The sequence below is a fragment of the Pongo pygmaeus genome, chromosome 5, assembly GCF_028885625.2.
Source record: "Pongo pygmaeus isolate AG05252 chromosome 5, NHGRI_mPonPyg2-v2.0_pri, whole genome shotgun sequence".
Taxonomy (NCBI): domain Eukaryota; kingdom Metazoa; phylum Chordata; class Mammalia; order Primates; family Hominidae; genus Pongo; species Pongo pygmaeus.
The window spans coordinates 160,305,666-160,320,077 of record NC_072378.2 but is presented as its reverse complement, the minus strand read 5'-3'; the positions used below and the strand labels follow the sequence as shown (position 1 = coordinate 160,320,077).

Below are 14,412 nucleotides of genomic sequence, written 5' to 3'. Positions count from 1 at the left end.
CGTTGGGACAAGCTGGAACATTTATCTTCCACTCATCTTAGACTCCATTATCACCAAGCGAAAATTTGAATTGGTGACTTATAGAATGATCTGACGGAAAAAATTCACCTCCAGGATTGGATGGAAGCATGAAGAAAATAATGCCTCATTTATCTAAATGATTAAATGAATTTGCTAGAAATGATCACTATACCTTTTTTCAATTCACAAAATGTCTTACTTAGGCCAGCCCACAGTTCCAACACATTATCTTCTGGCAGACACCCTGTGAAGCTGTCCCGCATTACTTTCTACTGCAATACCCTGGGACAAAGTGTCATAAAAGTAACAAGTGTCAAGTCTCCTTGTCTTTTATGTAGGTCTTTTAAAAATGAGGCACAACGCCTTTTCCTTCACTTTGAAGAGCACAGCAACAGTATTTCCAAAATGAATCTGCTCTCAACAGGCCCTCCCCGCCCCAAATTAAAATGTTAAAGAGTACAACAAAATCATCATAATATTCTTTGAACTTAAAAAAAAAAAAACCAACTATTTCAAGGCACATTTAATTTAATATCAAGAGTGCAATACAAAAGGCCCAAATACAATGAAGGAACACATTCCCCCATTAACACCAACGACAAAGCTCTTTTAAACATGTGCCTGTTGAATGGAATGGGGATTTCATAAAATTCACTAAAAAAAAAATAATGCAGTGAGTCTCATCACAGCTAATATCCTTATACAATCTAGTTGTGAAATGAATGTTTATAATGCTTCAAACAGTTTCAACCTGAAGTTTGATACCACACCTTCATGTTTGTACAGTCCTCAGTAAGATTATCTACAGTTTTTGCAACCATTCAAAGAACAAACCATTGAATAAAACCACATTGATTAAGGCTCAAGCAAGTAATATAGAGCCCCAAACTAAATGGTTAAATATATGCGCTACTTGTACGGACATCTATTATTTGATTCTCTCGTGACTATTGAAAGTTGGTTCTCAGCAAATAAACCCTTTAAAGGCAAAATTCACCTCATTTGAGTTTTGACCCAGAAGTTCAACAACAATCATGAAGTCCACAGTCTTATTGGCAAAACTGATACACAGTGTCTCTAAGTCACTATGCTCAAGGTTAAGAGCGATGCATATTCCGTTTTTACATTTTACTGGAATTTTACATGTTCAATTCATGATTTAAAATCTCTAGGTTTTCATTCCTTCAAACTGTCTGAAGACACAGTGTGCCACAGACTTAAGACTTCTGTTTCTCTCTCTATTTTCTTCAAACAGAAACATTTCTCAAGTGTCTACATTTTCTAGAAGGGGAATTTTTCGGAGGTGGCCACTTCTTCGGAATAGTCCGACGCCATCAGGCCTCTGAAGCAAGGGGAAGGGGAAAAGAAAAAAGCTGAAACACAAGGTTCATCTGGTAAGTTTTACATTAACCTTTACAAGCTGGACAGTGTAAGAATGTGGCTTTTTTTTGGCTCAAAAAGTCTGAGTCTTGGTGTGGAAACGAGTACTTGGCTGTCCCACCACAGCTTTCTCGTAGTGGGACTGTCAGGGAAGTCTTGACTGGGGAGTATGATTTGTTTACCTATCAGGCGTAAACTTCCAGGCACTCAGTTCATTTTGGGCTTGTTCCAGTTTGTCTTTAGTCTGTTCCAGTTCACCTTTCATTTTTAGGAAAAACAAGTTGATCGCTGGGTCTACCATTGTTGATCTCAGTTGAGCAACGCTCGGCTGCTGGACTTGCTTGAGGTACTGGATTTGAGTCTGTGCAAAGCAAAAGAAACAATTACAACCAAATCAAAGGAAACATACATAAGAAGGTGGGGAAAACTTCCTCCATTCACTTGATTTACCAACTCTTTGATTAAGCTCCTCCCCTCTTTGATCCTGAAATTCTCTAGAAAAATCTTAAAACTTTCTAGAAAAAGTACAGACTAAAAACTATTTGATGAATATGCTAATTACCCCAATCTGATCACTATACATTATATGTATTGAAACATCACTATGTAGTAGTCCTTGAATATGTACAAAACTTACTTGTCAATTAAAAAAATAACTATTTATTTAAGGTTACTCATTTAGGAATTGAGGCCATTTGATTACATCTCCAAATCTGGGACTTAACTTTAAAGTGGCTACATACATTTTACTTTACAATCCAAACATTACCAAAAAAACAAAAATCAACGTTATATTTACTAAAAATGCTGACAACCCACTGGAAAAAAGCAAAGTTTAAAATATTAATTACCTAAGAATTAATGAAGTCTTTTGGTTTGCTTAATTTTTTGCCTATGGAAATTATTCTATGTAAAGTCCCCTAAAAATACATCAGGTGCAAGATTATAACTTAAAATACACATTTGAATTTCTAAAGGAAAAAATATACAGTACTTATAGCTACAAGAGTTGCTGTTACAGCTTTATAAAAGCAAAACTCTATAGGACCTTAAGCCAAAATAAAGTATAATTCATATTTTTCCCCTTCTGAATAGATCCGAATCATAGAATTGTAAAGCTGGAAGTAACTAACCTAATCCAAACTGCTTATTTTGAGATTAAATAACCCAACTGTTTAGTTCAGTGCCATAGCGGGACTACAACTCTAGTTCTCTGGCCTTCTGATTCCCAGTCTAGAGCTTTTTCCACCATACCAGAACCCTTCTACTTACATATGAAACCTTCAATTTCGACTTCAGTTGTGCTATTTACTAGCACACTAAAAATACATTTCTAAAATATGAAATATAGTTATTAGCATTAAATTCATCATTTTCTTCATACTCAAAGTAGATGTGGCCCAAGATCTAACTCCATACTAAGGCTTAAATAGGATTACAGTTAAAATTTTCTAATATATATTTAGTAAAAGGAACAAATATACTAAGTGGTTTGGGAATATATTTGTTTCATTGAGCAAAAATCTAGTACAACTGCATAGTCAATGTGAAGCCAGCTGCTAAGATAACTTAACAGAGCGAGAATAAACCATGACTTACAGTGCACTCCATGTACTGACAGGACTGATTAAAACAGTCTACAGCACTGACTGAGACTCAGTTACTATAGCTTTACAAAGACTCAATAGTCAACACTTTCAATCATGAAAAGAGAGGTGAATCTAACTAGAATAAATTCCATGTTCTAGGGAAGAGAACACTGAGTAAAGTGTTTTCAAAGTTAGTTTTATTCCTAAATCTATTTTGAGTTGATTGGCAAAAGACTAAATGAAAAACAGAAATACCACCGAGGTGAACAAAAATGACAGATTTTACTTACCAACAAAATAGAATATAGTTACGAATATAGTATATAGTTAGGAATATAGTAACCACGTGGCTAACTTATGCCTTATGCTCAAAACTAACTAAATTGACTACTGATGTACTTGGCAAAGACTGCATGTAGACAAAGAAATAAAGCATTATTATTAAAAGATCAAATGGATGAGTTAGTATGCTGGACAAACAAAAGATCTACACAAATAGATTCCTAAGGATGTATATTTTATTTTTTCTAAGTTTAGCTTAATTTGAAACACCAAGGGTAAATGCAGCAGCTCTGTTTAAAGGGCAGGTACCTAACACAAACCTTTCCACTATTTTTCACTCTCAAGAGGGTAAGAAACCCTCCTTCTCAGGGCCAATCCTTTCAACCATTCGCTTAACCTATTCCCTCCGAATTCCTATAGTATCTAACTCCCATTCTTTCTACTCTTTAAATTCAGTTTCTCTCACTTCCCACTTGACAGTTCCCCTAGAGCAGGGGTATCCAATCTTTTGGCTTCCTTGGCCAACAACCTCTTAACTGCCAAATCTAACGAACAATTTTAAATTCGTATTGTACAGAACTTTATGTATGCCTTTGTTTTAATCACTTTATATTCTGGGGAAGGAGGAGGGAACGCTGGATTTCGTTTTCCTAACACCACACTCTACTCTTCTTTTAAAATTTGATCTTTGTAGGCTCTATCCTAGCAGCATTGTTACTCAAACAAGACAAACCTGAAGCTGTGATTCCTCCCTAGATTTTTTTTCATTCCTTCCACAACAGCATCCAAACTAAACAAGTCCTATTGACTGTGCCTCCAAGACACCTATTCTGTCCTGTCTGCTATCACCAGTGGCTTCATGTATTTCATCTGAACTATTTTAACAGCCTCACAATTGGTTTTCTTGCTTAAAGTCCTGTTCCTCTCAAATCTATCTTTCATACTTAAGCCAGAGTGATCTACCTAAAATGTAAATCTGAATCTGATCCATCACATACATCTCTTGCTGAAAAATTCTTCAGTGATCCCCTCTCTTCTAGATTACCCAAGATTCCAGGCCTGACCTCATCTTTTTTCACTCTCACCTGAAACTTTATCCTCATCTGCCATATCTAATCTTGCCCTTTCCTTGTGATTTTGCTCCTGCTGCCCTGCCCTGTCTGCAAAATCTCACTTGTATTATAATTGGAAGAACAGCAAGTTGTTCAGCTGGCGTGTGCAAGTGACAGCTGTTTTAAAAAAAAAAAAAAAGCTGGAAAAGGTTAGGTTCCATTATAGTTGAAATAACCTTAAAATCCAGGTCGAGGAGATAAGAGTGATGAGGTATCACCGAAGGCCTTGGTTGACCAGACATAATATGATCAAAACTGCCAGCACATACAGGACAGATGGAGAATCAGAGGTGCATGAATAGCACACACATTGTGATGTGCACACATCAACTATGATGTCAAGAGTAGGAATCCAGAAGAGAAAAGGAATTCAAGACATTCTGATCCTATGAGATATTACCATCAACACCATCTATTCACACTCTATTCACACTCTAGCAGTCTAAAGGTAAGATCCATTTTTCGTATAAAGGGAAATTTGTTAAAACATTCATTAGTAACTATGGAGAAAGAAGTATCAGTGGTGGTGAGAATTACAACAAAACTGATAGAAACAGAAGGACAAAATGCGGTAAGAAGGTAGAGAAAATGATAATAGGCCAGGTGCGATGGCTCACACCTATAATCCCAACAGTTTTGGGAGACCAAGGAGTAAGGATTGCCAAAGTACAGGAGTTCAAGACCGGCCTGGGCAACATACGGACGACCTCATCTCTACAAAAATTAAGAAATTAGCTGCGCTTGGTGGCGCATGCCTGAAGTCCCAATTACTCGGGAAGCTGAAGTGAGGTGTGATTACACCACTGCACTCCAGCCTGGATGAGAGAGAGGCCCTGTCTCAAGAAAGGGGGGGGGGGGAGGGGCGGGGGGGTTAGTGGAAAAAAAAAGTAAAGAAAATGATAAAAGCCAGCCTTTAGCAAAGTAAAATGTGAAGAAGTCATTTAGTAACAAGTGAAAGAAGAGTAAATATGTGCTTTTGTGGAAATTTAAACAATCTCTGTAAGGGAAGTAAAAGGACTGTGACTGAGCCTTAAGGAACATTCTATTGGCAAAAGAAACAGGAACAGGACTGTGCCCATAGATTTTTGGTGTCTCCAATGACCAGAATACTACCTTAGATGATTTTAATAACACATTAGAAGACTTCTATAAGTATCAAATGAATGGAGAGTACACAAAGAATTGAAGAAACATTCAGATTTTAAAATCAGAAACAAGGATACAGCTGCCTCTAATTATTTTGTATAATTACACCAGAAGATTGAGCCTAAACTACCAGAGCTGGATGATCAATTATGCCACTAGATTTCAGATCTACGTAGACATAGTAAATACTACACAGTACACATCAAAGTTCTAACAATTAAAAAGGAGACACTGAAGAAGTTGCTGACACTAGGAAAAACAGTTCTATACACAGAGGGAACAAGAGAGCAGCGATAAGGTCATCAGATGGCTTTCCTAATCAGTGAAAGTAAAGCAATAAAGAGCAAATGCTCTTTTATTGATTACACACTCAGACACCAAGGTATCTGAAAAATGTCTGGAATTGATGAACTAATATTTATAAGGCATGAAAATTTCAAAAAAAAAAAAACTTAAAACTTTGCCTTCTTGGCCACAAAAAAATGTCTAAATGAGACATTATCAAAATTTTTCATCTAGTATTCTCAAAGCTCAAATCGTACGTACCTATAAAAGATAAGCTCTTATATTTAGCATTAAGTGTTTAAAATTAACATGTAATAATGTAGACTAAAAACCAATTCCTCAACTAAAGACATTTATATAACTTGAAATACTTACAGTACACTCTTGCATCTCTTGTTCCTTGGTTGCTAGTCGCATTACAAGGATGTTTTCTCTGCGTGCAGACTCCTGCTGTTGTTGCTTTAGTTTTTCTTCAGACTCTCTTAGGCCAGTTACATCATTAGCTGATGATTAAAAAAAAATTATAAATGCAATTTTAAGATCAAGTTCTAAATACCTCTGTCAAGAACAATAAAAACTAGGGTCAAAAAATTAATCAAGTCTTTAGTTTCCATCCTAACTACTTTTATAACAAGTGAATTTTTTCCTGGTCATGAGAGCTCCTTTAGGAGGCAAAAGTGTCACAGTGCTCCATGACTACTAACTGAATTATGTTTTTATAGTTTCATCTATTCCCAACAGAAGACAGGAAACATCTGTGTTATACAGTATTCACAAAATCCTGATTAGTATGTTTTAACCTATTTAATATAAAAATGCTGTCTGGACACAGTGACTCATGCCTGTAATCCCAGCACTTTGGGAGGCCGAGGCGGGTAGATTACCTGAGGTCAGGAGTTTGAGACCAGCCTAACCAACATGGTGAAACACCATCTATACTAAAAATACAAAATTAGCCAGTCGTGGTGATGCATGTCTGTAATCCCAGCTACTTGGGAGGCTGAGGCAGGCGAGTGACTTGAACCTGGGAGGCGGAGGTTGCACTAAGCTCAGATTGTGCCACTGCACTTCAGCCTGGGCGACAGTGCGAGACCCTGTCTCAAACAAACAAATAAATAAATAAAATAGTAATAACTGCTGGACAATTCATATTTTAAACTTGAGGCAGGATCTTATTCTGTTACCTAGGCAGGAGTCCAGTGGCACAATCAGGGCTCACTGCAGCCTTGACCTCCTGGGCTCAAATGATCCTCCTGCCTTTTTTTTTTTTTTTTTTTTTTGTAGAGACAAGGTCTCCCTATGTTGCCTATGCTGGTCTCAAGTGATCTTCCCACCTTGGCCTCCCAAAGTGCTGGGATTATAGGTGTGAGCCACTGTGCCTAGCCTTAAACTTTCATAATGTTCATGACTTCTATGGGTAACATGGTCATGTAAAATTAGAATTTCAGGGTATTAACCCTTCTGAAGTTAGAAAACAGTATATATTGGTTTTTATACTCAACAAATAGTATGTGATTCAAACAATAAAAAGTCAGACTAAAATGGCTTCAAATGATAACTTTGTTATTTTCAGCAAATTTAAAAAAATCTGTATATATTAAATATAATTAAGTTATATATATTGATTTAAGCTGTCATAAATCTTACTGGTTGCTTCTATTTATTTCTCTTCTAGACTAGTAACTCATGCTTCAAGTCAAATTCCTATGCAGAAAGGGTTAGGGACAAGTAAGAAAAGTTTCAAGTAGTTCTGAGTTACTGTATCTATACTCAGAACCTTGCATATAATTTTGCTAAGTCATGCCATTACATGAGTATTACACGTCTGTCTTCTCCAATGACTGAGACTGTGTCTCATTCATCTTTATATTTTCTTGCACCCAACACAATGCCTATGTATAGTTCTTATAATAAAACATGAGAAAAATTACATTTGCTTTAATAAAACCAATTTTGATTGTAACAACAATCAAAGAGATTATTCAGTCTTTAGGAAGCTAAAACTCAAACTTACAGTTAAGATCTGTGTACTTGCCCTCCAAAGCTTGTACATATGCTTCATATTGTTTCCATCTAATAAAAAAAATCCATACATTAGTTGTTACGATAAAATAGTTTTTATTAAATAAACTAGAAGATATCTATAAACTCACAGATTTTAGTAACACTGAGCATTCTTCTGGATTTTTCATTTTAAATCTAGTTTTTTTTAGACAGAGTCTTGCTCTGTCCCCCAGGCTGGACTGCAGTGTGGCGCAAACAGGGTCTGGGCTCAAACGATATCCCTGCCTCAGCTTCCTGTATAGCTGGGACCAAAGGCACATGGCTAATTTTTTTGTAGAGATGAGGTCTCACTATGTTGCCCAGGCTGGTCTTGAACTCCTGAGCTCAAATGATCCTCACACCCTGGCCTCCCAAACGGCTGAAATTACAGGACTGAGTCACCACACCCGGCCTAAATCTAGTTTAACTGATAATAAAGTAGTCCCTCATTATTCCTTCCCATTTTACAGGAAACAGGTAAAAGGAGATATATAGAGAAGGTGTTTTCTGCTGAGAACATGCCAAGCATGCTCTGGGTGAGATCAAACCCCAGATTCACTTTGGTATCACTGATGATGTTCAGGATAATCCTGGATTATAGAAGCTGAAAAAAAAAATCCTACTGCTGCTTTCATATGTTGTCCACTTAGAACAAAAGGCATATTAGAAATGCGCCTCATTATGTAGAATTGAAGGTTCTTTATCTTGGCTCTTTTGTGAAAATACCATGTGACTCTTCTCAAGGTAATATCAATTTCTGCCTGTAAACACAGGGGGAGAATATAACATTTTTCAAGACTGTAATTTAACAATCACATCTAACTGTCAGAAACCTGCATAAATGCCATATGCTATCAGAATACAACGGGACCGTTTTTCTTCATTATACTTCTCTGCCCTGAATATATACACTGCTAGGTCCTCTTAGCAATAAAGATTTTTCCTAGTCTTATTAGGCAGTTCCTAATGGAAAGTACCCTGCCCTGAATGTCTGCTATCCTGCATACTTAAGAGCCATGTTTTCAAGCTGCTCTTCAGGTACAGTTAATTAAAATTTGGCTTTAGAAAACCATTTTATAATCTTAAAAACAGGCTTGTCATGAGTTATTAATATTACAACATTATGAACAAAAAGGCTCATGCCTGTAATCCCAGCACTTTGGGAGGCCGAGGCAGGCAGATCATGAGGTCAAGAAATCGAGACCATCCTAGCCAACACAGTGAAATCCCATCTCTACTGAAAATACAAAAAAATTAGCAGGGCGTGGTGGCGCATGCCCGTAGTCCCAGCTACTTGGGAGGCTGAGGCAGGAGAATCGCTTTACCGGGAGGCGGCGGTTGCAGTGAGCCGAGATCACGCAACTGCATTCCAGCCTGGTGACAGAGCAAGACTCTGTCTAAAAAAAAAAAAAAAAAAAAAGAAAGAAAAAGAAAAACCTTCCTAATACCAAACTAATCCACTTTCTATATGAACACTAATGTTCAGCCAAGGCCATGCTTTATTTTTATGGCACTTACAACCTAGGACACATACAGTTTACCAAATATTTGGGGATGTATAGAGAAAGGTCTTCAGTGGAGGCTATAAAAGAACAATTTATTTTAGAAGAACAGAAAAATATAAAAACTGAAGCAAGAACATGTATAGCACAAGGATAGAAGGCACAGACTACTTAAATAAGTAGCAGCTGGTTTAAAATCTCCAAGGGAATTAAAGAGAAAAAAACTCACCTAAAAGTCTTACATGAATTCCCTAAAGAAAGATGTTAAACTGACCGCAAGGAAATATACTGCATATGATTTAGAAACCTTAAAAGTATCTTAAAATAAAACATTTCTATGATTCTTTATTAAGATTACTGATTTTTCCCCTCCTACAGTTAAATCAAGAAAATGACTGCACAGACTAACCAGAGCAATTATGTAAGAAGGCATAAAAAAAAGTGTACAATGCCAGAGATAGGGGAAAAAAAAAAAATCATGGCCGGGCATGGTGGCCCATGCCTGTAATCCCAGCACTTTGGGAGGCCAAGGAGAGAGAATCACTTCAGGCCAGGCATTCAAGACCAGCCTGAGCAACACCTCACCTCTATTATAATTTATACGCACATTAAAACAAACAAAAAAAACCCAGCATTGAGTAGTAGTATATCTTAAGTATATACTTCAGCGTAAGACAGAAGTGTTTTAGAATACCAAAAATTTAAATTTTATGTGCAGAAAGACAAAGGTATGCAATGGAAACTCTCCTATGTATGAGATTATGGCAAAAAAAAAAAAAAAAAAAAAAAAAGATAAAAAGTGTGTTCATAATACAGTAGCTGTCCAAAGGTGAAATTAGGAAATTGTCACACTCTAGGAAACAACAAAATCTGTGTTAGCCTATCTCACAAAACATCTTTTCTCTCCTCCACTTTCAGCCTGTTAAAACACTCATTTTATTTTTATCTAAAAGTTATCAAGAAACTTACTAACCATAGCAATAAAATACAGAAAGAATATAAGTTATAAAACACAGAACATCCTACTTCCTGATTTCTTACACGACCTAAAAAGATTATACGCTGTACTTGACAATCTGCTTTTGTAAGACATTTACAAGATAACCACAGAAATTCAGAACTGGAAGTCACCTTTAACAATAACTTAACCCAACCTCTTCAACTTACAGATGAGAAAATGAAGAGTATTAAGTTATATGAGCTGGTGAAGGTCACGCTAGTAAGAAAAAGTAACCTCACTTCATTAGTAAATTATGTATTTCTTCCATAAATATAAGTGCATCTTTTAGGATTACATTTATTTTTCAAATGTTAAACACGAAAGGAAAAACTACACAAAACAAGCCATATATTTGTTAAACTTATAGCTTCCTAGTAGTTCTTTAAAGTGTTACGTTTTCCTCAGTGTTAATATAAGAAATAGGTCATAGTATGCTCAAAAAGTACATTGAATTATTTGAGGATATAACAACATTAAAAACAATATCTGGCACAAAGACAATTACAGTGTAGAGTCACAATATAATGTTCTATAGAAAGACTTTGTTTTTGAACAAAGAACATTTTACCTTAGAATTAACTCATCTCTTGCCATAACTTTGAAGTCTGTTTCACTCAATCGAACCTATAAAGAGAATTACAATATGAATTTAGTGATCTTCTTGAAGACACAAAGTTCTATAATGAGACCTATGAAACAACCCCCGAGTGTGAGATTTAAATGGCTCAGTACATATTATGATTTAAAAAAAAAAGTATTTTATTACAAAAGTTTTTTTTTTTTAAGGTAAACTATTTGGTATCTTAACAATCGGCACAATCATTAGGAAAATGCACATTAAAACCCCAGGTATCACCACACACTGATTAGAATGGCTAAAATAAAAATTAGTGGCAACAGCAAATGCTGGTGAGGATTCAGAGAAACTAGTTTCCCACACTGCAGGTGAGGATGTAAAAATGGTATTTGAAGAAGTATGGCGGTTCCTTTTATTAATACAACTAAAAATGAATGTGCCATACAACCCAGCAGTTGCACTCTTAAACATGTATCTCAAAGAAATGAAAACTAACATGCAAGCGGCTTCACTTGTAAAAGCTAAAAAACTGAAAACTATCCAAATGTCCTTTAACAGGCAAATGATTAAACTATCATAGAGCCACACCATGGAACACTTTAAGCAATAAAAAGAAACAGGACTACTCATACACGAAACAATTTGTATAAGCCTTAAGGAAACTGTGCTAAGTGGAAGGAAAAAAAACAGTCTCAAAAAGATGCATACTACATGATTACATTTATATAACACTCTGAAGTAACAATTATACAAATGGAGATAAATTAGTGGTTGCCAGGGGTCAGGCATGGAGACGGAGGGGGTAGATGTGGCTATAAAAGAATAACTGGATGAAGCTTTATGGTGATAGTTCAGATATGTATCTTGATTAATGATGGTTACACAAAGCTAGACATGATAATAGTGCATATAGCTCTTCCCCACTTCCCCCACTAACAGTGCAAGTATAATGTGAAATGTGAATAAGCTCTGTGGATTGTACCAATGTCAATTCCCTGATTTTCATAGTTATTAGAGATGTCTGCTAGTCACGCAAGATGTTAACAATGAAGCAGGCTCAGTGAAAGTTGCACAGAACCTCTCTGTACATTTATTTGCAACTTCCTATGAATCTATAATAATTTCAAAACAAAAAGTTGAAATAAGGGCATAAGCTAACATTCTTCAAAAATTGAGAAACAGTATATTCACTACACCAAATAAAGGCTGTAAAGGTGAGATACCTCTCCTACCTCAGTATAAAATTAAGGCTTTGGCTGGGCATTGCGGCTCACGCCTCCTGCACTTTGGGAGACAGAGGCAGGAGAATATCTTGAACTCGGGAGTTCAAGATCAGCCTGGGTAACATGGCAAAACCCCATCTCTATCAAAAAATACAAAAATTAGCCAGGCATAGTAGCACACCTGTAGTCTGAGCTACTTTCGGGGGCAGAGGTGGGAGAATCGCATAAGCTGGGGTATGAGGCCACAATGAGCCAAGACTGTACCACTGCACTCCAGCATGGGTGACAGAGTGAGACCCTATCTCAGAAAATAAAAAATAAAAATAAAATAAAGGCTTTATTAGTATTCCCTTACAAGACACTTAAATTTTTTTCCTTAAAAATGTTTCAAATTATAATACTAACCAGTAAAATAGTATTACCATAAAATGGAATGAGGGAACTATTATAGGATAATATACTGAAAGGCTGCCAGAGGCAGCTCACGCCTATTATCCCAGCACTTTGGAAGGCAGAGGCAGGTGGCTATCTCTTGAGCCCAGGAGTTCGAGACCAGCCTGGGCAACATGGTAAAACCCCATCACTACAAGAAATACAAAAATTAGCTGGGCGTGGTGGCACGTACTTGTAGCCCCCAAATACTCAGGAGGCTGAGGTGGGATGATCGCTTGAGCCCAGGAGGCGGAGACTGCAGTAAGCCAAGATTGCACCACTGCACTCCAACCTGGGCGAGAGAGCAAGACCCTGTTCCAAGGGAGGAAAATCAAAGGGTACCAGAGGGAGCACACAGTAATTCTCAGATTATGAAAGCATAGTACAATCCCTTATTCATTTTATGAGTAATTTGACTCCACAATAGGAAACTTCTGTAATATCTAAATTATTCACTTAAATATTAAGTTTAGTAAGCTTTCCCAATTGAATCACAAATTCCTCCTAGAGACGATGTTACCTCTTTTATAACAGCCACTGTGTGTGTGTGTATGTAAGAGTAACTAAACTAGAGGTAGGAATGCACAACGGGGAGATTTGAGACTAGACAACAAAACTTCAGAGAAAAAGGTAGAATTTGAAAATTAGCTATAACCATTTTTTTAAATAAAGTAGTTTTTAATGACAATCAAAGGGATTTACACTAGGAAAAGAAGAATAATATACTCATGTCCATTTGTGACATTATTTGTATACATGCACCTGGAAATATTCACATAATGAACATTCAGAGTAGACCATGGGAATACTATTATAACTAAAGTTTTCCAAAATCTGAAAATATTCTAAAAATATACTGGATATAAGATACAAAATCTGGCACACTGTACAACTCCAATGCTATTATTGTTATAAAGGCAAAGAAATGAAAAATAAGCAAACAATGATAATCCCTTCAAGTCTATATTTTTAAAAGTGCTTAAAACTGCTTAAAAAAAAAAAACCCAAAACAAAACAAAAAAACCCAAAACCAAAACCCATACCTTCTTGGGAAGAGGTTCTTCGTTGGTCATCTTGAATCCTAAAAAAAAATTTGCGGAAAACAAGTTCAATTGATTTTCTTCCAGTGAAAGTAGGAATAAAAAATACTGACTCTTTCAAATCAATTTATTAGTGAACTAAATTACTCTCGAATAATTAGAATTTAAATAAACAATTTTAAAATAGTTTTAGATTTACAAAAAAGTGGCAAAGATATTACAGAGTTCCTATACACTCTGTACCCAGATCCTCCTTTGTTAACATCTTCCATTATTATAGTTATTGGGTAGTTTTTACAAATTCCCTCGTAAAAAAGCTGATCAGCCATTCAAATCATTTGATGTCGCCATAAAGGGTCAAGAGAAATATAATGACCTCAAATAGTATCCTAGGCATGTTGCTAAGGGGCTATAAAAGGGTAATACCAGTTTAAGTCTTTCCTTTTATAGCATTATGTTGTTAAAGTAAGGTAGTACCCACCACAGCCATAATTTCCTACTGCCCAATAGTTTTTTAGACATATTATATATTTTATTTTTTTTTTTTTTGAGACACAGTCTCGCTCTGTCGCCCAGGATGGAGTGCAGTGGCGCGATCTCAGCTCACTGCAACCTCTGCCTCCAGGGTTCAAGCAATTCTCCTGCCTCAGCCCCCTAAATAGCTGGGACCACAGGTACGTGCCACCACACCTGGCTAATTTTTGTATTTTTAGTAGAGACGGGGTTTCACCGCGTTGGTCAGGCTGGTCTCAAACTCCTGACATTGCAACCTGTCCGCCT

At 36.4% G+C, this 14,412-nt stretch overlaps 1 protein-coding gene across 6 annotated transcripts in view; it reads right to left on the bottom strand.

Annotated features, from left to right (window-relative positions):
- The window catches only part of WTAP (WT1 associated protein), a 29,418-nt gene that overhangs the window by 6,404 nt on the left and 8,602 nt on the right, over positions 1-14,412 (bottom strand). For 2 of the 6 annotated variants that reach the window (XM_054492275.2, XM_054492276.2), the window contains exons 2-7: positions 13,636-13,673; positions 10,929-10,984; positions 7,830-7,888; positions 6,191-6,318; positions 1,584-1,762; positions 532-1,363 (exon numbers count right to left, since the gene is read on the bottom strand). In XM_054492275.2, coding sequence (XP_054348250.1) covers positions 1,303-1,363; positions 1,584-1,762; positions 6,191-6,318; positions 7,830-7,888; positions 10,929-10,984; positions 13,636-13,665 — 513 coding nt within the window. In that variant the 5' untranslated portion in view covers positions 13,666-13,673 and the 3' untranslated portion in view covers positions 532-1,302. Of the gene's footprint in view, positions 1-531; positions 1,364-1,583; positions 1,763-6,190; positions 6,319-7,829; positions 7,889-10,928; positions 10,985-13,635; positions 14,295-14,412 lie in introns of those variants that run through there. The other 4 variants (XM_054492271.2, XM_054492272.2, XM_063666799.1 and 1 more) reach the window with 3 other exon arrangements.